The 27696-nt window shown below is 35.7% G+C and overlaps 2 protein-coding genes across 15 annotated transcripts in view; one reads left to right on the forward strand and one right to left on the reverse strand.

Annotated features, from left to right (window-relative positions):
• Positions 1-4885, forward strand: part of ANKAR (ankyrin and armadillo repeat containing) — a 94333-nt gene extending 89448 nt beyond the window's left edge. For 5 of the 8 annotated variants that reach the window (XM_077154416.1, XM_077154420.1, XM_077154418.1 and 2 more), the window contains 2 exons: positions 3264-3310; positions 4525-4884. In XM_077154416.1, coding sequence (XP_077010531.1) covers positions 3264-3310; positions 4525-4775 — 298 coding nt within the window. In that variant the 3' untranslated portion in view covers positions 4776-4884. Of the gene's footprint in view, positions 1-3263; positions 3311-4524 lie in introns of all 8 variants that reach the window. The other 3 variants (XM_077154421.1, XM_077154422.1, XM_077154424.1) reach the window with 1 other exon arrangement.
• The window catches only part of OSGEPL1 (O-sialoglycoprotein endopeptidase like 1), an 84556-nt gene that overhangs the window by 43805 nt on the left and 13055 nt on the right, over positions 1-27696 (reverse strand). For 3 of the 7 annotated variants that reach the window (XM_077154440.1, XM_077154443.1, XM_077154442.1), the window contains exons 3-5: positions 26574-26778; positions 26329-26477; positions 25355-25485 (exon numbers count right to left, since the gene is read on the reverse strand). In XM_077154440.1, coding sequence (XP_077010555.1) covers positions 25355-25485; positions 26329-26477; positions 26574-26778 — 485 coding nt within the window. Of the gene's footprint in view, positions 1-11659; positions 23849-24323; positions 24448-25147; positions 25244-25354; positions 25486-26328; positions 26478-26573; positions 26779-27696 lie in introns of those variants that run through there. The other 4 variants (XM_077154438.1, XM_077154439.1, XM_077154441.1 and 1 more) reach the window with 4 other exon arrangements.

Raw genomic sequence — 27696 nt, forward strand, 5'->3', positions numbered from 1 at the left:
GTAGAACTAAATTAGCTATAAAAAATACTGTAGCCCCTCCCTTAAAATGGTTAAAAATAAACCTTAAGAAGATTTAGCTAATCCATGAGTAACTTAACTGACCGCCAGGAAAGTCCAATCATTTTAAATGGAATACTTAAAAATTGAACATTTACCAGCATAAAATAACAATGCCCACCATCCAGTAAAAAATTACTAAATATGTCAGGAACAGGGGAAATATGACTTATATCCAGGAGAAACATCATTTAGTAAAAACAAATCCAGAAATGATAGCAATGATGGAATTAAGACAAAGATTTTAGGAAAGCTCTCAAAATTATGTTCAATATGCTCAATTTAAAGAAAAAGATGAAAATATTGAGAAGATTAATCATATATATAAAATAGGACCGACTTCTAGCGATGAAAAATGTAATATCTGAAATAATTTCACTATGGGATTAACAACAGATAGACTGCAGAAGATCAGTAAGCTTAAAGACAAAGCAAAAACTACCTGAAATGAAACCGAGAAAAAAGACAAAAAAAAAAAAAAAAAAAAAGAGAACAGTGGCAGTGACTGGGGGAACAATATCAAGCAATCTAATATACAAGCAACAGGAGTCATAGAGAAGAGTAGGGGACAGAAAAAAAATTTGAAGAAAAATATGGCTGAAAATTTTGCAGATTAGATGAAACTAAAAATGACAGATCCAAGAAGTTCATCAAGTCTTAAACAGGATAAACAAAAAGAAATCCACACAAATGAAAACCCAAATAAAGCTGCTGACCAATAATAAAGAGAAAAATGTTAAAAGCAGCCAGAGAAACGAAGACACATTAGATACAGAGGAACAAAGAATGTCATCAGAATTCTCATAAAAACCAGCAAACCAGAAGACAATGGAAGAGCAACTATGAGAGTGTTAACCAAGAATTCTATACCAAGTGAAAATATCTTCTAAAAATAAAACATACATTTTCACAACGCTGAGAGAATTTGTTGCCAGCAGAGCTGCACTACAAGAAATATTACAGGAAATTTTTTCAGGTGGATGGCAAATAATCCCAAATAAAAACTGGGAGCTATACAAAGAGTGAACAATGCTAGAAATAGTAAATATATGAACAAAGAGGACATTTTTCCCCCTCACTTTGAAATTTCGTTAAAAGTAAACTATTTTAAACAAAAATAATAACAATGTATTACATATGTAGAAGTAAGATGTGTAATAGCACTAGCACAAAAGAGGGAAAAGAGGACGTATAATGTAAGGGTCATGTACATATTATACATGAAATAAATACATACCTATTTATTTATAGGTAAATTGTGATAAGATACATATTGTAAATCATAGAGGTAGGAGTCAGCAAAGTGTTTTCACTCAATATATTATGAACTTACTCTCTATTGGTTCTTAGGGATCTTCATTTTTATAGCTACATGGTATACCATTTTGTGAATATATGCTAGTTTATTCAGCCAAGCACATATGAATGTACATTTAGGTTGTTTCCAATATTTTGATATTAGAAATAATGATGCCACATGTAACTTTGTACATATGTTGTTTCATATATATGAAGATATGTGTTATCTTCAAATTAAACTCCCAGAAGTTGAATTACTAGATCAAAGGGTAAATGCATATATAGTTTTGTTAGATATTGCCAAATTACTCTCCACAGTGGTTGTACTATTTTGTACTCCCAGCAGCAGTGTATAAGTCCCCAAAAATCTCACCAATAGTATCTTAGAAGGCTTTAATTTGTGTTTCTTTAATTATGAGTACCAATCCATTTTATAAAGTATAGTTATTTCAAAAAGAGCCAGGACTTCTTAATCTATACTAGAATATAAGGATACAGAATTTTTTGTTTAATAAACTGAATTTAAATTTCTACTTTAACAACAGAATAAAATTCACTGATGTTTCAGAAAATGTTTTAGGATGTCTCTGAAGATCATTATGAATATCAATTAATACATAACTGATAAACCGGTGATTCAGTTTATCAAGATATTTGGCCAAAAGTATCTGCAAAGCCCCCTTCGGGAAGTGATGAGAATGGGGAAAAATTCAACTTCCCCAAGTTGAATTCTTGATATTCTCACAAGCAGTGTGGACAACCAAAGCTATAGGCAGAGCCCCCAGTCTTGGGATTTGTTCATATGAAACTTAACCCCGCAAAGGATAGATTAAGCCTACTTAAAATTTAGGCCTAAGATTCACCCCCAAGAGAGCCTCTTTTGTTGCTCAGATGTGGCCCCTCTCTCCAGCCAACACAACAGGCAGTCTCACCACCTTACCCCTCTCTACATGGGACATGACTCTCAGGGGTGTGGACCTTCCTGGCAACGTGGGACAGAGATCTTGGAATGAATGGAGACTCAGCATCAAGGGATTGAGAAAATCCCTAGAATGAGCTGAGACTTGGCATCAAGGGATTGAGAAAACCTTCTTGACCAAAAGGGGGAAGAGGGAAATGAGACAAAGTATCAATGGCTGAGAGATTCCAAACAGAGTCGAGAGGTTATACTGGAGGTTATTCTTATGCATCAAGTAGATATCATCTTGTTATTCAAGATGTAATGGAGAGGCTGGAGGGAACTGCCTGAAAATGTAGAGCTGTGTTCCAGTAGCCATGTTTCTTGAGGATGATTGAATAATGATACAGCTGTCACAATGTGACTGTGTGATTGTGAAAACCTTGTGTCTGATGCTCCTTTTATCTACCTTGTCAACAAAGGAGTAGAACATATGGCATAAAAATAAATAATAGGGGGAACAAATGCTAAAATAAATTTAGTTTAAATGCTAGTGATCAATGAAAGCAAGGGGTAAGGGGTATGGTAGGTATAATCTTTTTTTTTCTTTCCTGTGTTCACTTTATTTCTTTTTCTATTGTCTTTTTATTTCTTTTTCTGAATTACTGCAAATGTTCTAAGAAATGATGAATATGCAACTAAGTGATGATATTGTGAATTACTGATTATGTATGTTTTATTTTGTTTCTTTATTTTTTAATTAATAAATAAATTTTAAAAAGATATTTGGCCAATAGAATGCTAGATAAATTAAAATTTTTAATGTATGATCAAATGTTATGAGAACAGAATGATAAAACAACTTAGAATGGCAAAACCAGGCTATATTAGGTGTGCTGAACTAGTTAACGTGTGAATTAGCCCATTAGGCATTGAACATTGTACCTAGGTACAGTAAGTCTTTTTAAATGTATCTTGTTTTTCTGATAAAAAAATGCTTTCCTTTTAGTCTGGAGAAAAATGGAGGACCATCCATAATTCCAATCTTTAAAAAAGGTAACTGATTTTTCCTTAATTTCTAATGTACTTTCTAGCTCTTATATTTTATAATTTTATGTTCCATCTCTAAAAACTCAAAATGTAGAGGTATGCACCCAAATTTATCTTTAATTTTTTGTTTTTGTAATTCCATTCACCGAAAAGGTCCTCCCAAGTATAAGTCCATGTTAATGTTTTCTTTGAAGAGCTTCCCTACTAACATCACTTGACCAAGATACCCCCCTTACTTTTTTTCACAAACCATTCATGGATATGTCATTTTTTAAACAGCACCATAACTATCTTATACATTCTTAGCGCAGAGCCCATATTTTTTCTACTAATATGCTGTACACTTTTGTATGTAGCTGGTACATGACTATTGACTGGTCAAGATCTGCAGAGATCAGTCTGGACCTTATATTGGTACTTATTCCATCCTATTAGACATGTAATAGGGAAAATATTTAACACTGATTTCATGTATATGCTTAGTGTGTGTTCATATGTGCTTAGTGTAGCACCAAAATCAGCATTACTTTGTATATTGTCCTATTGCCAAAATAAAGAACAAAACCATTTAGAAGTCAAGAACAGTTTGTCAGAATCACAAAAAGAAAGGGAAAGAAAAGGAGACAGTAAAAGGGATACTCCTCAGGGAGTACCTGAGGGGAGCTAGGTATGTATGGAAGGCTGTATTTCTGGATAGCATGGGTAGAAGAATGTCTACTTATCTGTATGGCTTCTTCAGTGTAAGAGTAACTTATATAAAAGAATAAAATTAGTCCCACTTTTCCTGCACTTACTAATTTTTAAAAATCTGAGTGCCAGTAATGGTCTGTGAAGTTTTCATAGGTTTGTGGTAACATAAGAAAAAATAGGGACCATGTAGTGAGTTTATGAAAAAATAAATTTCATTCAGTATAAAACCCATCATTTGGGAATTATATTTTTCCCACTTTCTTTTGGTTTTAAAATGTCTGTTCTTTTATAAATAATATTTAAAGTAGTTAGCACTTGCTCATTTATTAGTGGCAACTTGTCATAATAAAAATTTAGCAATCATATGTTGGTCCTCACAAATTTTTGGTCCCCCAAATCTAAAAGTCTGTGATCTGTTCTCTTAGTAGGTTTGTTGATGTAATGAAAATAAAACTATATAGAACTGGAAGTAATGAAACTATACTTAGGATTCTTAGGCTCAAGAAAGATTGTGGCTTTCTAATTTTTAGGGAAAGAGCATCGAAGAAAATCAAAACCTAAACTTCAACCGAGAGATTCTTTGACTTTAATACCTCCTGTAACTAACTTCATGGGACTCTTCAGGCCAACAAAAAAGACTACTGTCTCTCATAATATCTTTTCTTTTTCATCTGCAACTTCATCAGATATTATAAAAGTTTCAAGACCAAGAATAGTGCTTTTGAACCAACTTGGTAAAAATGTACAGAAACCCAATCTGGAGCCACCTGAAGGCTTATAAAAACATTTTAAGTATGAAAGGATTCCTTGTGTGGAAATCTTGATACTGAAACTAAACAGATATTCCTTAGTATGTCTACTGGAATTTATTAACATCAGGTCAGAGTTCTGATTTAAAAAAATAAGTAAATTTTCTTATTTATACTTATTTAAGTGTAGAATGACTGCACTTAAATTTGCTGTTAAAACTTATTGTCCTAGTTTGTTACCTGCCAGAATGCGATATACCAGAACTATAATCGCTTTTAAAAAGGAGAATTTAATAAGTTGCTAATTTACAGTTCTAAGGCTGAGAAAATGTCCTAATTAAAGCAAGTCTATAAAAATGTCCAAATTAAGGCACCAACAAGAGGTTACTTTCACTCAAGAAAGGCTGATGAAGTTCAGGGTTTCTCTCTCAACTGGAAAGGCACAGGGCAAAAACATGGTAACATCTACTAGCTTCCTCTTTAGGCCTCTGGCTTCATGAAACTCCCCTGGGGGCATTCTCTGTCTTCATCTCCAAAGGTCACTGGCTGGTGGACTCTGTGGTTCTCTCATCATTCTGGTGGCTCTTTCAGATCTCAAGCCATTTCCAAAATGTTTCCTCTTTTAAAGGATTCCAGTAAAGTAATCAAGACCCACCTGGAATGGGATGGAGTCACGTCTCCATCTAATCAAGCTTAATACCCCAAATGAGCGAGCCACATCTCTGTGGAGATAATCTAATCAAGTTTCCACCCTATAATATGGAATAGGGATTAGAAGAAACGATTGCTCCCACAAGATTGATTAGGATTAAAACATGGTTTTTCTAGGGTACATAAATCCTTTCAAACCAGCACAGTCACCAACTGGCATGGTTGTGTATATAAAACATATATGTATCAATTGTTAGCAACATTTTAAAATTGGTATTCAGGGCTAAAGAGACCTGATCCTCTTCAACAACTCATTGTATTACTTTGAGATTTTTAATGATAAATGTTACAAATGCATGAGAAATGCTAAAACCTGAGAAGTATATATATTTTTTATTTTTAACTTTGTTTTTATTTTTTATTTTTTATAGCTCAGATGCAGCTTCATTCAGTGTTTTAACATGATTACTTTACATTTAGGTATTATTGTGCTGTCCATTTTTGAGTTTTTGTATCTAGTCCTGTTGCACAGTCTGTATCCCTTCAGCTCCAATTGCCCATTATCTTACCCTGTTTCTACCTCCTGCTGGACTCTGTTACCAATGACATATTCCAAATTTATTCTCGAATGTCCGTTCACATCAGTGGGACCATACAGTATTTGTCCTTTAGTTTTTGGCTAGACTCACTCAGCATAATGTTCTCTAGGTCCATCCATGTTATTACATGCTTCATAAGTTTATCCTGTCTTAAAGCTGCATAATATTCCATCGTATGTATATACCACAGTTTGTTTAGCCACTCTTCTGTTGATGGAGATTTTGGCTGTGTCCATCTCTTTGCAATTGTAAATAACGCTGCTATAAACATTGGTGTGCAAATGTCCGTTTGTGTCTTTGCCCTTAAGTCCTTTGAGTAGATTCTCAGCAATGGTATTGCTGGGTCGTATGGCAATTCTATATTCAGCTTTTTTTTTTTTTTCTTTTTTTTTTTTATTAATTAAAAAAAGAATTAACAAAACAATTAGAAATCATTCCAATCTACATGTACAATCAGTAATTCTTAATAACATCACATAGTTGCATATTCATCATTTCTTAGTACATTTGCATCGATTTAGAAAAAGAAATAAAAAGACAACAGAATAAGAATTAAAACAATAATAGAAAGAAAAAAAACAAAAAAAACAAAAACAAAAAACCTATACCTCACATGCAGCTTCATTCAGTGTTTTAACATAATTGCATTACAATTGGGTAGTATTGTGCTGTCCATTTCTGAGTTTTTATATCCAGTCCCGTTGTACAGTCTGTATCCCTTCATCTCCAATTATCCCTTCTCTTTTTTTTTTTTTTTTTAATTAACGGAAAAAAAGAAATTAACCCAACATTTAGAGATCATACCATTCTACACATGCAATCATTAATTCTTAACATCATCACATAGATGCATGATCATCATTTCTTAGTACATTTGCCTTGGTTTAGAAGAACTAGCAACATAACCGAAAAAGATATAGAATGTTAATATAGAGAAAAAAATAAAAGTAATAATAGTAAAATCAAAACAAAACAACACAAAACAAAACAAAAACCTATAGCTCAGATGCAGCTTCATTCAGTGTTTTAACATGATTACTTTACAATTAGGTATTATTGTGCTGTCCATTTTTGAGTTTTTGTATCTAGTCCTGTTGCACAGTCTGTATCCCTTCAGCTTCAATTACCCATTGTCTTACCCTGTTTCTAACTCCTGCTGAACTCTGTTACCAATGACATATTTCAAGTTTATTCTCGAATGTCCGTTCACATCAGTGGGACCATACAGTATTTGTCCTTTAGTTTTTGGCTGGATTCACTCAGCATAATATTCTCTAGGTCCATCCATGTTATTACATGCTTCATAAGTTTATCTTGTCTTAAAGCTGCATAATATTCCATCGTATGTATATACCACAGTTTGTTTAGCCACTCTTCTGTTGATGGAGATTTTGGCTGTTTCCATCTCTTTGCAATTGTAAATAACGCTGCTATAAACATTGGTGTGCAAATGTCCGTTTGTGTCTTTGCCCTTAAGTCCTTTGAGTAGATTCTCAGCAATGGTATTGCTGGGTCGTATGGCAATTCTATATTCAGCTTTTTGAGGAACCGCCAAACTGCTTTCCACAGTGGTTGCACCATTTGACATTCCCACCAACAGTGGATAAGTGTGCCTCTTTCTCTGCATCCTCTCCAGCACTTGTCATTTTCTGTTTTGTTGATAATGGCCATTCTGGTGGGTGTGAGATGATATCTCATTGTGGTTTTGATTTGCATTTCTCTAATGGCCAGGGACATTGAGCATCTCTTCATGTGCCTTTTGGCCATTTGTATTTCCTCTTCTGATAGGTGTCTGTTCAAGTCTTTTTCCCATTTTGTAATTGGGTTGGCTGTCTTTTTGTTGTTGAGTTGAACAATCTCTTTATAAATTCTGGATACTAGACCTTTATCTGATATGTATGTCGTTTCCAAATATTGTCTCCCATTGTGTAGGCTGTCTTTCTACTTTCTTGATGAAGTTCTTTGATGCACAAAAGTGTTTAATTTTGAGGAGCTCCCATTTATTTATTTCCTTCTTCAGTGTTCTTGCTTTAGGTTTAAGGTCCATAAAACCGCCTCCAGTTGTAAGATTCATAAGATATCTCCCAACATTTTCCTCTAACTGTTTTATGGTCTTAGACCTAATGTTTAGATCTTTGATCCATTCTGAGTTAACTTTTGTATAGGGTGTGAGATATGGGTCTTCTTTCATTCTTTTGCATATGGATATCCAGTTCTCTAGGCACCATTTATTGAAGAGACTGTTCTGTCCCAGGTGAGTTGGCTTGACTGCCTTTTCAAAGATCAAATGTCCATAGATGAGAGGGTCTATATCTGAGCACTCTATTCGATTCCATTGGTTGATATATCTATCTTTATGCCAATACCATGCTGTTTTGACCACTGTGGCTTCATAATATGCCTTAAAGTCAGGCAGTGCGAGACCTCCAGCTTCGTTTTTTTCCTCAAGATGTTTTTAGCAATTTGGGGCACCCTGCCCTTCCAAATAAATTTGCTTATTGGTTTTTCTATTTCTGAAAAATAAGTTGTTGGGATTTTGATTGGTATTGCATTGAATCTGTAGATCAATTTATGTAGGATTGACATCTTAACTATATTTAGTCTTCCAATCCGTGAACACGGTATGCCCTTCCATCTATTTAGGTCTTCTGTGATTTCTTTTAACAGTTTTTTGTAGTTTTCTTTATATAGGTTTTTTGTCTCTTTAGTTAAATTTATTCCTAGGTATTTTATTCTTTTAGTTGCAATTGTAAATGGGATTCGTTTCTTGATTTCCCCTTCAGCTTGTTCATTACTAGTGTATAGAAATGCTACAGATTTTTGAATGTTGATCTTGTAACCTGCTACTTTGCTGTACTCATTTATTAGCTCTAGTAGTTTTGTTGTGGATTTTTCCGGGTTTTCGACGTATAGTATCATATCGTCTGCAAACAGTGATAGTTTTACTTCTTCCTTTCCAATTTTGATGCCTTGTATTTCTTTTTCTTGTCTAATTGCTCTGGCTAGAACCTCCAACACAATGTTGAATAATAGTGGTGATAGTGGACATCCTTGTCTTGTTCCTGATCTTAGGGGGAAAGTTTTCAATTTTTCCCCATTGAGGATGATATTAGCTGTGGGTTTTTCATATATTCCCTCTATCATTTTAAGGAAGTTCCCTTGTATTCCTATCTTTTGAAGTGTTTTCAACAGGAAAGGATGTTGAATCTTGTCAAATGCCTTCTCTGCATCAATTGAGATGATCATGTGATTTTTCTGCTTTGATTTGTTGATACGGTGTATTACATTAATTGATTTTCTTGTGTTGAACCATCCTTGCATACCTGGGATGAATCCTACTTGGTCATGATGTATAATTCTTTTAATGTGTTGTTGGATACGATTTGCTAGAATTTTATTGAGGATTTTTGCATCTATATTCATTAGAGAGATTGGTCTATAGTTTTCTTTTTTTGTAATATCTTTGCCTGGTTTTGGTATGAGGGTGATGTTGGCTTCATAGAATGAATTAGGTAGTTTTCCCTCCACTTCGATTTTTTTGAAGAGTTTGAGGAGAGTTGGTACTAATTCTTTCTGGAATGTTTGGTAGAATTCACATGTGAAGCCATCTGGTCCTGGACTTTTCTTTTTAGGAAGCTTTTGAATGACTAATTCAATTTCTTTACTTGTGATTGGTTTGTTGAGGTCATCTATTTCTTCTTGAGTCAAAGTTGGTTGTTCATGTCTTTCCAGGAACCCGTCCATTTCCTCTAAATTGTTGTATTTATTAGCGTAAAGTTGTTCATAGTATCCTGTTATTACCTCCTTTATTTCTGTGAGGTCAGTAGTTATGTCTCCTCTTCCATTTCTGATCTTATTTATTTGCATCCTCTCTCTTCTTCTTTTTGTCAATCTTGCTAAGGGCCCATCAATCTTATTGATTTTCTCATAGAACCAACTTCTGGTCTTATTGATTTTCTCTATTGTTTTCATGTTTTCAATTTCATTTATTTGTGCTCTGATCTTTGTTATTTCTTTCCTTTTGCTTGCTTTGGGATTAGTTTGCTGTTCTTTCTCCAGTTCTTCCAAGTGAACAGTTAATTCCTGCATTTTTGCCTTTTCTTCTTTTTCTGATATAGGCATTTAGGGCAATAAATTTCCCTCTTAGCATTGTCTTTGCTGCATCCCATAAGTTTTGATATGTTGTGTTTTCATTTTCATTCGCCTCGAGGTATTTACTAATTTCTCTTGCAATTTCTTCTTTGACCCACTCGTTGTTTAAGAGTGTGTTGTTGAGCCTCCACGTATTTGTGAATTTTCTGGCACTCCGCCTATTGTTGATTTCCAACTTCATTCCTTTATGATCCGAGAAAGTGTTGTGTATGATTTCAATCTTTTTAAATTTGTTAAGACTTGCTTTGTGACCCAGCATATGGTCTATCTTTGAGAATGATCCATGAGCACTTGAGAAAAAGGTGTATCCTGCTGTTGTGGGATGTAATGTCCTTATTTTTAACTTTTTTATTGTATAGTATGACATATATGTAAAGCAAAGAAATAAAAAAGCAGTAGCATTCAAAGTACGCTTCAACAAGTAGTTACAGGACAGATTCCAATGTTTGTCATGGGCTACCATACGATCCTCTCAGATTTTTCCTTCTACCTGCTTCAGAATATAGGTGGTTAGAGGGCTTAAATATATTTTTATCATCACAATTGACTTTTTCCTTCTTTTTTTGTGAAAAATAACATATATACAAAAAGTATAAATTTCGAAGCACAGCACCACAATTAGTTGTAGAACATATTTCAGAGTTTGACATGGGTTACAATTCCACAATTTTAGGTTTTACTTCTAGCTGCTCTAAAATACCGTAGACTAAAAGAGATATCAATTTAATGATGCAGCATCCATATTCATTTGTTAAACCCTATCTTCTATATATATAATTCCACCATCACGTTTGATCTTTCTGTCCCTCTCTTTAGGGGTGTCTGGGCAATGGCAATCCTAAATTTTTCATTTTGGAAGGGTCTGTCACTAATATGGGATAGGGAGATGGAACAATCTGATGTTCTGGAAAAGCTAGGTTAGGTTTCAGGACTTATCTGGACCACGGACCCATCTAGAGGTTGCAGGTTTCTGGAAAGTTACTCTAGAGCAAGGAGTTGTGGAATCTTATATATTGCCCTAGGTGTTCTATGGGATTGACTGGAATGGTCCTGCTTGGGATTTCGCAGGCTATGATAGGTAGCAAGGTCTAACTGAAGCTTGCGTTAACAGCAACCTCCACAGTAGCCTCTTGACTCTCTTTGAACTCTCTCCGCCACTGATACTTTATTTTTTTTTAAACTTTTTTTTATTAATTAAAAAAAATAACAAACAAAACATTAAGATATCATTCCATTCTACATATATAATCAGTAATTCTTAATATCATCACATAGTTGCATATTCATCATTTCTTAGAACATTTGCATCAATTTAGAAAAAGAAATAAAAAGACAACAGAAAAAGAAATAAAACGATAATAGAGAAAAAAAAGATTATACATACCATACCCCTTACCCCTCGCTTTCATTTACCACTAGCATTTCAAACTAAATTTATTTTAACATATGTTCCCCCTATTATTTATTTTTATTCCATATATTCTACTCTTCTGTTGATATAGTAGCTAAAAGGAGCATTAGACACAAGGTTTTCACATTCACAGAGTCTCACTGAGAAAGCTATATCATTGTTCAATCATCATCAAGAAACATGGCTACTGAAACACAGCTCTACATTTTCAGGCTGTTCCCTCCAGCCTCTCCACTACATCTTGAACAACAAGGTGATATCTACTTAATGCATAAGAATAACCTCCAGGATAACCTCTTGACTCTGTTTGGAATCTCTCAGCCATTGACAATTAGTCTTATTTCACTCTTCCCCCTTTGGTCGAGAAGGTTCTCTCAATCCCTTGATGTTAATTCTCAGTTCATTCTAGGGTTTTTCTCAGTCCCTTGATGCTGTGTTTCAGCTGATTTCAGGATTTCTGTCCCATGTTGCCAGGAAAGTCCACACCCCTGGGAGTCATGTCCCACACAGAGAGGGGGAGGGTGGTGAGACTGCTTGTCATGTTGGCTGGAGAGAGAGGCCACATCTGAGCAACAAAAGAGGCTCTCTTGGGGGTGACTCTTAGGCCTAAATTTTAAGTAGACTTGACCTATCCTTTGTGGGGTTAAGTTTCATGTGAACAAATCCCAAGACTGGGGGCTCATCCTATAGCTTTGGTTGTCCTCACTGCTTGTGAGAATATCAAGAATTCAACTTGGGGAAGTTGAATTTCTCCCCGCTCTCACCATTCCCTGAAGGGGGCTTGCAAATACTATTCCAGTCACTGATCAAATCACTCTGGGATTCATCGGGACATCACTCTGGACAAACCAACAAAATCTCATGTCCTACCTGAGATTCCAAGTACTTATGACATTCAATCAAACTATCTACATGAGTTATATTAGGAAATGCTGTAGTCAAAATATAAATTTTGTAACAAATAAACATTTTTTGCTTTAGTCTCACACATAAGGTGACATTTTAAAGTATTAATTATCATCTGTTTTCAGCACCCTGCAATAATAACATTCCTTTGTTCTTCCTCATGCAAAAACATTTTTAAAATTTGTACATTGTACATTTCACTATTATTATACACTCTAGGCATTCCTAGATTATATCGTCTCAACCTTTAACATCTATCTTTCTTTCTGATTTCATTTATGTCCCCAGCCCTCCTCCCTCTATCATTCTCACATGCAGCTTCATTCAGTGTTTTAACATAATTACATTACAGTTAGGTAGTATTGTGCTGTCCATTACTGAGTTTTTGTATCCAGTCCGGTTGCACAGTCTGTATCCTTTCAGCTCCAATTAGCCAATATCTTACCCTATTTCTATCTCCTGATGGTCTCTGTTACCAACGATATATTCCAAGTTTATTCACTAATGTCAGTTCATATCAGTGAGACCATACAGTATTTGTCCTTTTGTTTTTGGCTAGTCTCACTCAGCATAATGTTCTCTAGGTTCATCCATGTTGTTACATACTTCAAAAGTTTATTCTGTCTTAAAGCTGCATAATATTCCATGGTATGTATATACCACAGTTTGTTTAGCTATTTGTCTGTTGATGGACATTTTGGCTGTTTCCATCTCTTTGCAATTGTAAATAATACTGCTATAAATATTGGTGTGCAAGTGTCTGTTTGTGTCTTTGCCCTTAAGTCCTCTGAGTAGATACCTAGCAATGGCATTGCTGTATCATATGGCAATTCTATATTCAGCTTTTTGAGGAACCGCCAAACTGCCTTCCACAGTGATTGCACCATTTGACATTCCCACCAACAGTGAATAAGTGTGCCTCTTTCTCCACATCCTTGTCATTTTCTGTTTTGTTGATAATGGCCATTCTGGTGGGTGTGAGATGATATCTCATTGTGGTTTTGAATTGCATTTCTCTAATAGCCAGGGATGTTGAGCATCTCTTCATGTGCCTTTTGGCCATTTGTATTTCCTCTTCTGAGACGTGTCTGTTCAAATCTTTTTCCCATTTTGTAATTGGATTAGCTGTCTTTTTGTGGTTTAATTGAACAATCTCTTTATAGGTTCTGGATACTAGACCTTTATCTGATATATCATTTCCAAATACTGTTTCCCATTGCGTAGGCTGTCTTTTTACTTTCTTGATGAAGTTATTTGATGCACAAAAGTGTTTAATTTTGAGGAGCTCCCATTTATTTCTTTCTTTCTTCAGTGCTCTTGCTTTAAGTGTAAGGTCCGTAAATCCGCCTCCAATTATAAGATTTATAAGATATCTCCCTACATTTTCCTCTAACTGTATTATGGTCTTAGACCTAATGTTTAGATCTTTGATCCATTTTGAGTTAACTTTTGTATAGGGTGTGAGATACGGGTCCTCTTTCATTCTTTTGCATATGGATATCCAGTTCTCTAGGCACCATTTATTGAAGAGACTGTTCTGTCCCAGGTGAGTTGGCTTGACTGCCCTATCAAAGATCAAATGTCCATAGATGAGAGGGTCTATATCTGAGCACTCTATTTAATTCCATTGGTCAATATATCTGTCTTTATGCCAGAACCATGCTGTTTTGACCTCTGTGGCTTCATAATATGCCTTTAAGTCAGGAGCATGAGACTTCCAGCTTCGTTTTTTTTCCTCAAGTTACTTTTAGCAATTCAGGGCACCCTGCCCTTCCAAATAAATTTGCTTATTGGTTTTTCTATTTCTGAAAAGTAAGTGTTGGGATTTTGATTGGTATTGCATTGAATCTGTAAATCAATTTAGGTAGAACTGACATCTTAACTATATTTAGTCTTCCAATCCATGAACATGGTATGCCCTTTCATCTATTTAGGTCATCTGTGATTTCTTTTTAACAGTTTCTTGTAGTTTTCTTTGTATAGGTCTTTTGTCTCTTCAGTTAAATTTATTCCTAAGTATTTTATTCTTTTAGTTGCAATTTTAAATGGAATTTGTTTCTTGATTTCCCCCTCAGATTGTTCATTACTAGTGTATAGAAACACTACAGATTTTTGAATGTTGATCTTGTAACCTGCCACTTTGCTGTACTCGTTTATTAGCTCTAGTAGTTTTGCTGTGGATTTTTCAGGGTTTTCGATGCATAGTATCATATCGTCTGCAAACAGTGATAGTTTTACTTCTTCCTTTCCAATTTTGATGCCTTGTATTTCTTTTTTGTGTCTAATTGCTCTGGCTAGAACTTTCAACACGATGTTGAATAACAGTGGTGATAGTGGACATCCTTGTCTTGTTCCTGATCTTAGGGGAAAAGCTTTCAGTTTTTCCCCATTGAGAATGATATTAGCTGTGGGTTTTTCATATATTCCCTTTATCATTTTAAGGAAGTTCCCTCCTATTCCTATCCTTTGAAGTGTTTTCAACAAGAAAGGATGTTGAATCTTGTCAAATGCCTTCTCTGCATCAATTGAGATGATCATGTGATTTTTCTGCTTTGAATTGTTGATATGGTGTATTACATTAATTGATTTTCTTATGTTGAACCATCCTTGCATACCTGGGATGAATCCTACGTGGTCATGATGTAGAATTCTCTTAATGTATTGCTGGATTCGATTTGCTAGAATTTTGTTGAGGATTTTTGTATCTATATTCATTAGAGAGATTGGTCTGTAGTTTTCTTTTTTTTGTAATATCTTTGCCTGGTTTTGGTATGAGGGTGATGTTGGCTTCATAGAATGAATTAGGTAGCTTTCCCTCTACTTCAATTTTTTTGAAGAGTTTGAGCAGGGTTGGTACTAATTCTTTCTTGAATGTTTGGTAGAATTCACATGTGAAGCCATCTGGTCCTAGACTTTTCTTTTTGGGAAGCTTTTTTTAAAATTTTTTTTATTTTTTATTTTTTTATTAATTAACAGAAAAAAAAAAAGAAATTAACCCCACATTTAGAAATCACACCACTCCACATATGCAATCAGCAATTCTCAACATCATCACATAGATGCATGATCATCGTTTCTTAGTTCATTTACATCGGTTTAGAAGAATTAGTGACACACCAGACAAAGATATAGAATGTTAATATTGAGAAAAGAAATAAAAGTAATAATAATAGTAAAAAAAAACAAAAAACAAAACAATAAACAAACAAACAAACAAAAAACCTATAGCTCAGATGCAGCTTCATTCAGTGTTTTAAGATGATTACTTTACATTTAGGTATTATTGTGCTGTCCATTTTTGAGTTTTTGTATCTAGTCCTGTTGCACAGTCTGTATCCCTTCAGCTCCAACTGCCCATTATCTTACCCTGTTTCTACCTCCTGCTGGACTCTGTTACCAATGACATATTCCAAGTTTATTCTCGAATGTCCATTCACATCAGTGGGACCATACAGTATTTGTCCTTTAGTTTTTGGCTAGACTCACTCAGCATAATGTTCTCTAGGTCCATCCATGTTATTACATGCTTCATAAGTTTATCCTGTCTTAAAGCTGCATAATATTCCATCGTATGTATATACCACAGTTTGTTTAGCCATTCTTCTGTTGATGGACAATTTGGCTGTGTCCATCTCTTTGCAATTGTAAATAACGCTGCTATAAACATTGGTGTGCAAATGTCCGTTTGTGTCTTTGCCCTTAAGTCCTTTGAGTAGATTCTCAGCAATGGTATTGCTGGGTCATATGGCAATTCTATATTCAGCTTTTTGAGGAACCGCCAAACTGCCTTCCACAGTGGTTGCACCATTTGACATTCCCACCAACAGTGGATAAGTGTGCCTCTTTCTCCGCATCCTCTCCAGCACTTGTCATTTTCTGTTTTGTTGATAATGGCCATTCTGGTGGGTGTGAGATGATATCTCATTGTGGTTTTGATTTGCATTTCTCTAATGGCCAGGGACATTGAGCATCTCTTCATGTGCCTTTTGGCCATTTGTATTTCCTCTTCTGATAGGTGTCTGTTCAAGTCTTTTTCCCATTTTGTAATTGGGTTGGCTGTCTTTTTGTTGTTGAGTTGAACAATCTCTTTATAAATTCTGGATACTAGACCTTTATGTGATATGTCATTTCCAAATATTATCTCCCATTGTGTAGGCTGTCTTGATGAAGTTATTTGATGCACAAAAGTGTTTAATTTTGAGGAGCTCCCATTTATTTATTTCCTTCTTCAGTGTTCTTGCTTTAGGTTTAAGGTCCATAAAACCGCCTCCAATTGTAAGTTTCGTAAGATATCTCCCTACATTTTCCTCTAACTGTTTTATGGTCTTAGACCTAATATTTAGATCTTTGATCCATTTTGAATTAACTTTTGTATAGGGTGTGAGATATGGGTCTTCTTTCATTCTTCTGCATATGGATATCCAGTTCTCTAGGCACCATTTATTGAAGAGACTGTTCTGTCCCAGGTGAGTTGGCTTGACTGCCTTATCAAAGATCAAATGTCCATAGATGAGAGGGTCTATATCTGAGCACTCTATTCGATTCCATTGGTCGATATATCTATCTTTATGGCAATACCATGCTGTTTTGACCACTGTGGCTTCATAATATGCCTTAAAGTCCGGCAGCGTGAGACCTCCAGCTTCGTTTTTTTTCCTCAAGATGTTTTTAGCAATTCGGGGCACCCTGCCCTTCCAGATAAATTTGCTTATTGGTTTTTCTATTTCTGAAAAATAAGTTGTTGGGATTTTGATTGGTATTGCATTGAATCTGTAGATCAATTTAGGTAGGATTGACATCTTAACTATATTTAGTCTTCCCATCCATGAACACGGTATGCCCTTCCATCTATTTAGGTCTTCTGTGATTTCTTTTAACAGTTTTTTGTAGTTTTCTTTATATAGGTTTTTTGTCTCTTTGGTTAAATTTATTCCTAAGTATTTTATTCTTTGGGAAGCTTTTTAATGACTGATTCAATTTCCTTGCTTGTGATTGGTTTGTAGAGGTCATCTGTTTCTTCTTGAATCAAAGTTGGTTGTTCATGCCTTTCTAGGAAGTTGTTCATTTCATCTACATTGTATTTATTAGCATAAAGTTGTTCATAGTATCCTGTTATTACCTCCTTTATTTCTGTGAGGTCAGTGGTTATTTCTCCTCCTCCATTTCTGATCTTATTTATTTACGTCCTCTCTCTTCTTCTTTTTGTCAATCTTGCTAAGGGTCCATCAGTCTTATTGATTTTCTCATAGAACCAACTTTTGGTTTTACTGATTTTCTCAATTGTTTTCATGTTCTCAATTTCATTTATTTCTGCTCTAATCTTTGTTATTTCTTTCCTTTTGCTTGCTTTGGGGTTAGTTTGCTGTTCTTTCTCCAGTTCTTCCAAGTGGACAGTTAATTCCTGAATTTTTGCCCTTTCTTCTTTTGTGATATAGGCATTTAGGGCAATAAATTTCCCTCTTAGCACTGCCTTTGCTGCATCCCATAAGTTTTGATATGTTGTGTTTTCATTTTCATTCATGTCAAGATATTTACTGATTTCTCTTGTAATTTCTTCCTTGACCCACTGGTTGTTTAAGAGTGTTTTGTTGAGCCTCCGCGTACTTGTGCATTTTCTGGCACTCTGCCTATTATTGATTTCCAACTTCATTCCTTTATGATCTGAGAAAGTGTTGTGTATGATTTCAATTTTTTTAAATTTGTTGAGACTTTCTTTGTGACCCAGCATATGGTCTATCTTTGAGAATGACCCATGAGCACTTGAGAAAAGGGTGTATCCTGTTGTTGTGGGGTGTAAAGTTCTATAAATGTCTGTTAAATCTAGCTCATTTATTGTAATATTCAACTTCTCTGTTTCTTTATTGATCCTCTGTCTAGATGCTCTGTCCATTGATGAGAGTAGTGTATTGAAGTCTCCAACTATTAAGGTAGATGTGTCTATTTCCCTTTACAGTGTTTGCAGTGTTTGCCTCATGTATTTTGGGGCATTCTGGTTCGGTGCATAAATATTTATGATTGTTATGTCTTCTTGTTGAATTGTTCCTTTTATTAGTAGATAGTATACTTCTTTGTCTCTTTTAACTGTTTTACATTTGAAGTCTAATTTGTTGGATATTAGTATAGCTACTCCTGCTCTTTTCTGGTTGTTATTTGCATGAAATATCTTTTCCCAACCTTTCACTTTCAACCTATGTTCATCTTTGGGTCTAAGATGTGTTTCCTGTAGAGAGCATATGGAAGGATCCTGTTTTTTAATCCATTCTGTCAGTCTATGTCTTTTGATTGGGTCGTTCAATCCATTAACATTTAGTGTTATTACTGTTTGGGTAGTACTTTCCTCTACCATTTTGCCTTTTGTATTTTATATATCATACCCAATTTTCCTTCTTTCTACACTCTTCTCCACACCTCTCTCTTCTATCTTTTCATATCAGTCTCTAGTGCTCCCTTTAGTGTTTTTTGCAGAGCTGGTCTCTTGGTCACAAATGCTCTCAGTGACTTTTTGTCTGAAAATGTTTTAATTTCTCCCTCATTTTTGAAGGACAATTTTGCTGGGTATAGAATTCTTGGTTGGCAGTTTTTCTATTTTAGTAATTTAAATATATCATCCCACTGTCTTCTCGCCTGCATGGTTTCTGCTGAGAAATCTACACATAGTCTTATTGGGTTTCCCTTGTGTGTGATGGATTGCTTTTCTCTTGCTACTTTAAAGATCCTCTCTTTCTCTTTGACCTCTGACATTCTGACTAGTAAGTGTCTTGGAGACCCTCTATTTGGATCTTTTCTCTTTGGGGTGTGCTGCACTTCTTGGATCTGTAATTTTAGGTCTTTCATAAGAGTTGGGAAATTTTCAGTGATATTTTCTTCCATTAGTTTTTCTCCTCCTTTTCCCTTCTCTTCTCCTTCTCGGACCCGCACAACATGTATATTCGTGCGCTTCATATTATCACTCAATTCTCTGAGTCCCTGCTCATATTTTTCCATTTTTTCCCCTATTGTTTCTGTTTCTTTTTGGATTTCAGATGTTCCATCCTCCAGTTCACTAATCCTAACCTCTGTCTCTTGAAATCTACCATTGTAGGTTTCCATTGTTTTTTTCATTTCTTCTACTGTATCTTTCATTCCCAAAAGTTCTGTGATTTGTTTTTTCAGACTTTCCATTTCTTCTTTTTGTTCATTCCTTGCCTTCTTCATGTCCTCCCTCAATTCATTGATTTGGTTTTTGATGAGGTTTTCCATGGCTGTTCGTATATTCTGAATTAATTGTTTCAGCTCCTGTATCTCATTTGAACTATTGGTTTGTTCCTTTGGCTGGGCCATATCTTCAATTTTCCTGATGTGACTTGTTATTTTTTGCTGGCGTCTAGACATTTAATTACCTTAATTAGTTTATTCTGGAGATTGCTTTCACTTACCTAGGGTTTTCTTGCTAGATGAGTTTGTTGTCTATCTGTTTTTTGACCTTCAGTTCAGCTTTTTCTGGGCCTCTAGCTTACATTTTGTTTAACAGAGGGTAATTTTTCAGTTCTTGTTTTCTTGTTTCTTGTTCTGCTTGTAAGGTGCCTTTTCCCTCCCCACCCTTAGGAGGGTCTACATAGGTATTACAGACTCCAGCCAGGTTTTCCTGGGGTAAACTGGCCTCCTATCAGGGGGCAGGAGTCACCTGCGTCAGTTTTCCCTTAGGGTGAGACCCAGCAGGTTGAAAAACTTTCCTGTGAAATCTCTGGGCTCTGTTTTTCTTATCCTGCCCAGTATGTGGCGCTTGTCTGCCTGCGGGTCCCACCAGTAAAAGATGTTGTGGCTCCTTTAACTTTGGAAGGCTCTCCCTGCTGGGGGTGTGGTGGAGACAGAGGAGAGTTTGTAGGCTGCCTTTAATGGCTTCAAATTGCCTAGCCCTGGGGTCTGAATTCCTTGAGAGAGGGATTCCACCTAAATTGCGTTTCACCCCTCCCCTGGGGAACAGGTGGGATACAGCCCTGAAAGCATTCTGCTTCTGCCTATGCCTGGGGCAGTTGCAGCCCGAGTAGTCCCACCGCTGAATCCAGAGGCAGCCAAGCCTCCGTAGAAACAGGCACAAAAACTTCCGTTTCGTCCCCCTTCCTGTTTTTCAGTTAGCCCAATAAGAGACCTCCCCCTTGACCAGTTTTGCCTGAGCTGGGGGCCTATTTTTAGTAGTCAGAATTTGGTTATTACTGCCACAATTGGTGTTTGGTTGGACTCAGTCCCTGCTACTGTTAGAGTTTCTTTCCTTTCCCTCTGGGAAGCTGCCTGTGGGGGAGGGGCGCCGGCCACCGGCCGCCGCGGCTTGGGGAGCTCATGGTTCCGGAGACTCGCAGCCAGTCCAGCTGGTCCAGACTGGGGTACGCTGTGTGTCCGGTCACTATCATGGCTTCGGGAGCTGTTCTGTACTGTTTCTGGTTATTTAGTAGTTGTTCTGGAGGATGAACTAAAATGCACACATTGCTAAGCCACCATCTTGGCCCCTCTGCCACTGATACTTTATTAATTACACTTCTTTTCCCCTTTTGGTCAGGATGTAATCATTGATCATGCAGTGCCAGGCCTGGATTCATCCCTGGGAGTCCTCTCCCGTGTCACCAGGGAGACTTTCACCCCGGATGTCATGTCCCACGTAGCAGGGAGGGCAATGATTTCACTTGCAGAGTTGGGCTTAGAGAGACTGAGGCCACATCTAAGCAACAACAGTGGTCCTCCAGAAGTAACTGTTAGGCATGCCTATAGGTTGTCTAAGCTTCTCTGCTACCTACATAAGCTTCACAAGAGTAATCCTCATGATCTAGGGCATGGCCTATTGATTTGGGTATCCCTAAAGTTTGACATCGTATCAGGGGATTTGCTGATGGTAAGGTTTAATAGTTCCAAATTCTTTCTCCCCACCGTCAGGGGATTTTGACAATACTTTTTGATTATCTGCTTAATATACCCTAGGATGTTTCCAGGCATTACAATAATCTATACAGGATTAAAGGATCTCTTTCTTATTTTGTGCTTCCTGTATTTAAATTGTTCATATGAGCTATACAGATAGAGTGAATTAGATTATGCACTACAGAAAATTTCAGTTACAGATCAAATAAACCTTACTTCCATTGGTCTCAAAAGACACTTTGTGGTTCTGAAATACAGACACTTCCTTATCCCTATGTTCTGAATTACTTTAACCCCAACCTGTTCGGATTCATTTTTATCCCTGAATATCAGGTTATACATATAAAACAGCCTCTGAAAATCCAGAAATAATAATCACCACTCCGGACTTAATGTGTCTGCTCTAAAAGTTTACAATCTAGGCCCCTGTTTCCTTAAGCATTTTCTAAAGGTGACCATACTATTTTCGTTCTTTTGTTTCTGGCTTATTTTGTTTTACCAAATGACCCACATGTTCTTTCACATCATTGCATGCCTCAAGACTTTGTTCCTTTTTGTAGCAGCACACCACCCTTTGTTCAGACCATCGTTTGAAATCTAATGGAGTATGACCTACAAGTTTGTGGAATTGTGACCCATGCTTTTCTTTTAAATTTTCCCTATGGAAATGGAAATGTTTATCCTATGATTGTCCCTCCTTTGTAATACTGGCAGCCAATAACTTGTTCTGAGTTTTACAGGTCCACAACCAGGAGAATTTTTGCCTTAAGACAAACCACACCTGTTACTGATTTTAGGATGAGATTTTGTAGTTTCTGACTTTGTATTGTTACTGAAATGGTTTAAGGCTTTTGTGATATTGTGACAGAATGGATGTGTTTTGTACATGGAAAGAAAATATCTTTTTGGGTCCAGAGGGTGGAATGTGCTGGTTTGAAACTGTATGTACCCCAGAAAAGCTATGTTCTTTTAATCCAATCTTTGAGGGCTGACTTATTGTGGGGTAGGACCTTTTGATTAGATAGTTTCCATGGAGATGTGACCCATACAATTCAAGGTGGGTCTTAACCCTTTTATGGGAGCCCTGTATGAAGAGAATAAAAGGCAGAAAACATACAGTGCATAGCCAACACATTGAGCAGAGCCAACACATAGGAGAGCCAACACAGAAAGCAGAGAGATAAAAGCAAGACATGCAAATCTGGAGATGTTTGGAGACAGACAGAAGCTCAAAGAGTACGCCACTGGAACCAGGAGCTGAAAGTAACAACATATGGGAGCAAAGGGCCAGCAGACATCGCCATGTGCCTTCCCATGTGATAGAGAAACCCCGGACGTGATCTGTCTTTCTTTAGTGAAGGTATCCTCTTGTTGATGCCTTAATTTGGATATATTCATGGCCTTACAAGTGTACCTTGTAACTTAATAAACCCCTTTTATAAAAGCCATTTTATAAAAGCCATTCCATTACTGATATATCGCATTCTGGCAGGATTAGCAAACTGAAACAGAAGGATAACAATCTGATCCAGAATCGATGATTTAATATAAATCCATCTCTTTTGGTAAAACCTCTCAAAGAACATTTAATAGTTAGTAGCATCATCCTTATATTTCAAGGACAGCATATTCAAGTGCTTTAAACTAGGCAGGAGAAAAAATGACAATCTGCAGTTCAAAGTTTCAGATTCAAAGAAAATTACCAAAAACAAATAAACCAACAGAAACTTTTGTTTCATTTATTTCATCTTACTACAATTTCTAAAATAACAGATGTGGATGGATGTGGTGAACTAAAGAGTACAACACGTATAAGGGATTACGTGCATGCCAAGTTATTAAAATCTCAAATTAGATGGATTTCAAGAAATGAGTAGGTATATTGCATTTACTCCAGAGAGGATAATCAACATAGTTTAATAAATAAGAACATATGTTCTACTATTACAGAAAGTCATCTTTTGTCTTGATTTGGAATTCTCTGATTTGATATGACTTTGACTTGGCTATTTTTATAAAATTGTTTTTTTATTATAGAATTCAGGTTCATGATTCAGCAGGAGTTAAAAAATAGTTTCTACTATTTTTTGCAAGAGGGAGAAAAAGAGCCAGGCCTAGAGTATATGGGGCCAGAATTTTGCATAATCACTATTTTTTCCAATGTTTTTCTTTCTACTTTTCAAGATTAGTACATTCTTTTCACCACAAGCAGTTTTACTTTTGATAACAAAAAGTTACATTATTTTATAAAATTGTGACATTATTTTGGCCTCTCGGAAGAGCAAGTTAAATATCAAACATAGGAGAACGGTCTGATGAAAAATTCATATATCTTCTACACCTTAATATATATATAACAAATTAAGATAATTTTAATATTGAAATACTACTTTTATGGATTTTTTTGATAAGCAACAATCAAATGGTCATGTTTAAATGTGGCACTTTTATGGCGGCTTTTCCAACTTCTTTTGATATATCTATTCCAAGAGGACATCTACAACATAATCAGACAAATCACATTATTTCAAATATTAGCTTCATGATCCATCACCAGTTCTATAAACTATTGGCTTAGCATTCTGATAAAAAGTATAAGTATCTAATGAGTGTATCAGCATATTTAATAGTTTTTAAATACACAAAGACAGTGGAACTGCAAGTCAGGATAATGAGTTAGGGAAAGCCAGCTAAAATTTGAGATTCTTTTAAAGTGGTTCTATTGCTCTCAAATATTGCAAATAAATTAATTAAAAATTTGAAATAGAAAAATAATGAAGAATGCCTTATGATTTTCTACAAAGCTATAAGTATCAAAGTATTTTACCATTCAGCTAAAATTAAGCCTGCAGCCATTCATATTTTAGAAATTCCCCAGGATTCTATCAGTTCTGCTCCAGGGTTTCAAAAGCTGACTTGCCACCTTTCTACCTACCTTGGTCACTACAGGGAGGAGAAATTTTAGCTCTTACCCTCCTTTTTTGCTCCTCTTTAGTAAATAATTTATTGCCTCAGATTTCTGCTTTTCTGTGATGTCCAAGATAAGGCTTTGGATGGACCCCAACCAAGAAAAAGCCATCATCACCAGCCTCAACACTGTCACAAGAGGACAGAACTGGATCAGATGATATACTTTATGTGAACCTAGGCTGTTAATCTAAGGGATTCCTTCTGTACCTACAAACTAATCTTTATCATCAGCCTTAATAGTTCCGTCCATAATTTAATTATGGACTATAATGCTGACAAGCTTTAATACATCAGATGAAACAATATGAAACAGAATTGTCCTTTAATATTCCAGAATTAACTGTTAGATCAGAACTTGACAGCAAATTAAAAATTTGAGCTATTCCTTGGAACTCTGATTTGAGAGAGGAAAAATAGCTTGCAATACACAGCTATTTTCTGGCTATTTCTTAGCTGCTTGTAGAGGAGTATAATCTTAACCCACTCTCACACATAAAAGTCTTCTGCACATTTTCCTTAAGTTTCCCAGCATACCCCTGGTCCTGAGATCTTGACATAACAAAAGTCTAGGCTATGAACGTTTCTATTCTGCTCCTAAATGAGTGATTTTCATCACCCCTACCCACTGCCTGTTTCTAAATTGTTTATGATTTGTCAAAACTTTTATAATTTGATATTGTAGCAAAAATATTCCTTCTAAGGCTGCCAACCTCCTAGATTTATGAAAGAAATTAATGTGAATTTTCTTCAAGTACTACCAGAATGTCAATGAAAACCTCACATATAAAAGCAAAATCTAGGCTTTGAATTTTATAATGGAACGTACAAAGGTTATGAAGCTCCTACATACTTTGGTTCATAGCGGATGCCTTCTGTGTCATGTAAAATGCCCAAACCAGCACGCAATCTTTCAATACCGTTCCTAAATAAGAATTGGTGAAGATATATAAGATCTAAAGAAAGATTTTGCATGATGAAATGGCAATACATTTTTACATAATTGTGAGAGAAGCAGATATATTCCACGGCTTACCAAGCAACCATAATGCCATTGTCAGTGCACAGTCTGGGAGGAGGGCACAACAAAGTGCATTCTGTTGCATTTGTTACAATTTCTAGAACTTTTCGGATATAGAGGTTACTTGCAACACCTCCGGAGACAACCTGAAATAATTGAGAAGACCAACATAAACAGCTGTCACATATGAATATGAATTAACTATTAGCTAAACTTAGGGAAATTACCAATATTACAAGATAAGAAAACATCACATTTTGATAATGGTGAGTAATGGGTAAATGCTATATCTATATACTAAAAATTTGAAGATAACGATCACCAACCATTTCAATATTAGCATATAATTACTAGTAGCATTGTTATATCTTTTCTTCCAATCTTTTTCTAAATATTTCTTTAATATAACTATAGTCATAGTACACTGATACTTTAGATATTTGAGTTTTTATAGGCATTTTTTATTATACTACATAATTTTAAGAAAAACTTTTATCTTTAATATTCATGTAATATCTCATTTTCTAAATCTATCAGCATTTAAGTATCTTCCAACTTTAGTCTATAATTTTCAAAAGATATGGTTTAAGATAGAGTTAAACAAAGTTTATCAAGGCTTTTAAGCACATTTAAAAAATACTGCATCAGAAGAACACAGTCTTGAAGGAAACAGCCAATTTTTCTAAAAACAGTGACAGCAGTTTCTGCATTTGGTTTCTTTACTATAAATCCTCTTTCAAATCAAATGAGAAGATAGGGTCTTGGACTTTTTTTTTTAACCACACAGGCCATACTGATGTTCCATAAAGCTGCCAGAACTGTATTAAGAAATGACTGTTTGTCTCTATTTCACATAATTTCACACTGTCAGAGTCTGCAGATGGCATAACAACCTCTTCATCCTGTATGGGGTCAATTAAGCTCTTGAGGAAAAGTAACATACTGTAAAGTAGTATCTACTACTTTATAATGAAATGACAATCACCTACCAGTACTGCATCAGTCTGAGGTAACAAGCCTCTCTGTTTGCAAAACAGAATAGCACGATGTGTTCTTTTTGCAATGTGGCATGCTACTGCATGCTGTACTGCAGCGGCCATGTCTGCAGCTGAAGAGAGGATTTGCCCCTTCTCAATACCTACAGAAATGAACAGGTATTTTTAGGAACAATCCAATATTATTTATCTAGTCAAATAAGATAATTTGCTAATTAAATTGCTAATTAGAAACATACCTTCCTCTTTTTCTTTTTGCGTTATTATTCTGTCAGTAATGGTTTGAAATCCAGAAAAAGAAAAATCACAATTTTTAACATGCTGCATGGGAGGTTTGATTTCCAAATGCAATTTATTTCCTTGTTTGGCTAAATGCTCTATAGCCTTCCCTCCACTCATGGTTGAGCACTCTGGGTGTTTTATTAAAGAAAGTCTTCTTGCTACCTACCAAAAACAAAAACATATTAGGTAACGAGTCATAAAATGGCATATTTCGAAAGCAAAAGATGTCAAGGAAATGAAATATTTCTTTAAACACTCAATGAACATTGCTACCTATCATAGTTTGCTAATCCCCAACCAAACCATTCTTGCCAACACTAAAGAACACCTAGGGCTTTATGTGAGATTCTACAAAGGTTCCATGCACTATGATTACTTTCCAGAAACCTACAACCTCCAGATGGGTTCCTAGGCCAGATAAGCCCTGATATCCAGATGGGCCAGCCTCTCCAGAACATCAATTAGTTCCATCTTCCTATCCCATTTTATCAACAGCCCCTTCCAAAATGAAAAGTTAGAATGGGCATAGAACAAATAACCCTAAAGATTGGGAGAAAGATCAAAAGAGATGGTGGCGATATAGATAAGGTAGGTTTAACAAATGAGTATGATTGCTGAATCATTATACTGATATTTCTTTTAGTCTCCAGTGTCTTGGAGCAGCTAGAAGTAAAAACCTAATATTATGGAATTGTAACCCATACCAAATCTGTTCTACAATTAATTGTGGTGTGCTTTGAAATTTATTGTTTTGTATGTGTTATTTTCACAATTAAAAAAAAACTCAACAAAACATGCTACGCTCTTATAAATAGACTATAGCTGGTGATCAGTAAAGACAATCTGCTCCCTCTCACAATCTGAGCAGCAGTGGTCATTCTCATGGCTTCCCCATCTACTTTCATTTTTCTGTTGGGGTTAGAAAAGAGGTTGAAGTTGAATATCACTGCTTAATGATGAACTTCAAAAATATGAATCTGCACTTTCTTCCAATCATGTCAGCTGTTGGCAGCAGTGTTTTTTGTACATAGCAGTAGACTGTATTATTCCAAGGCAAAGGAAGAAGGAAATTTCCTGTCT

This window comes from Tamandua tetradactyla, chromosome 3 (assembly GCF_023851605.1).
Source record: "Tamandua tetradactyla isolate mTamTet1 chromosome 3, mTamTet1.pri, whole genome shotgun sequence".
Taxonomy (NCBI): Eukaryota; Metazoa; Chordata; class Mammalia; order Pilosa; family Myrmecophagidae; genus Tamandua; species Tamandua tetradactyla.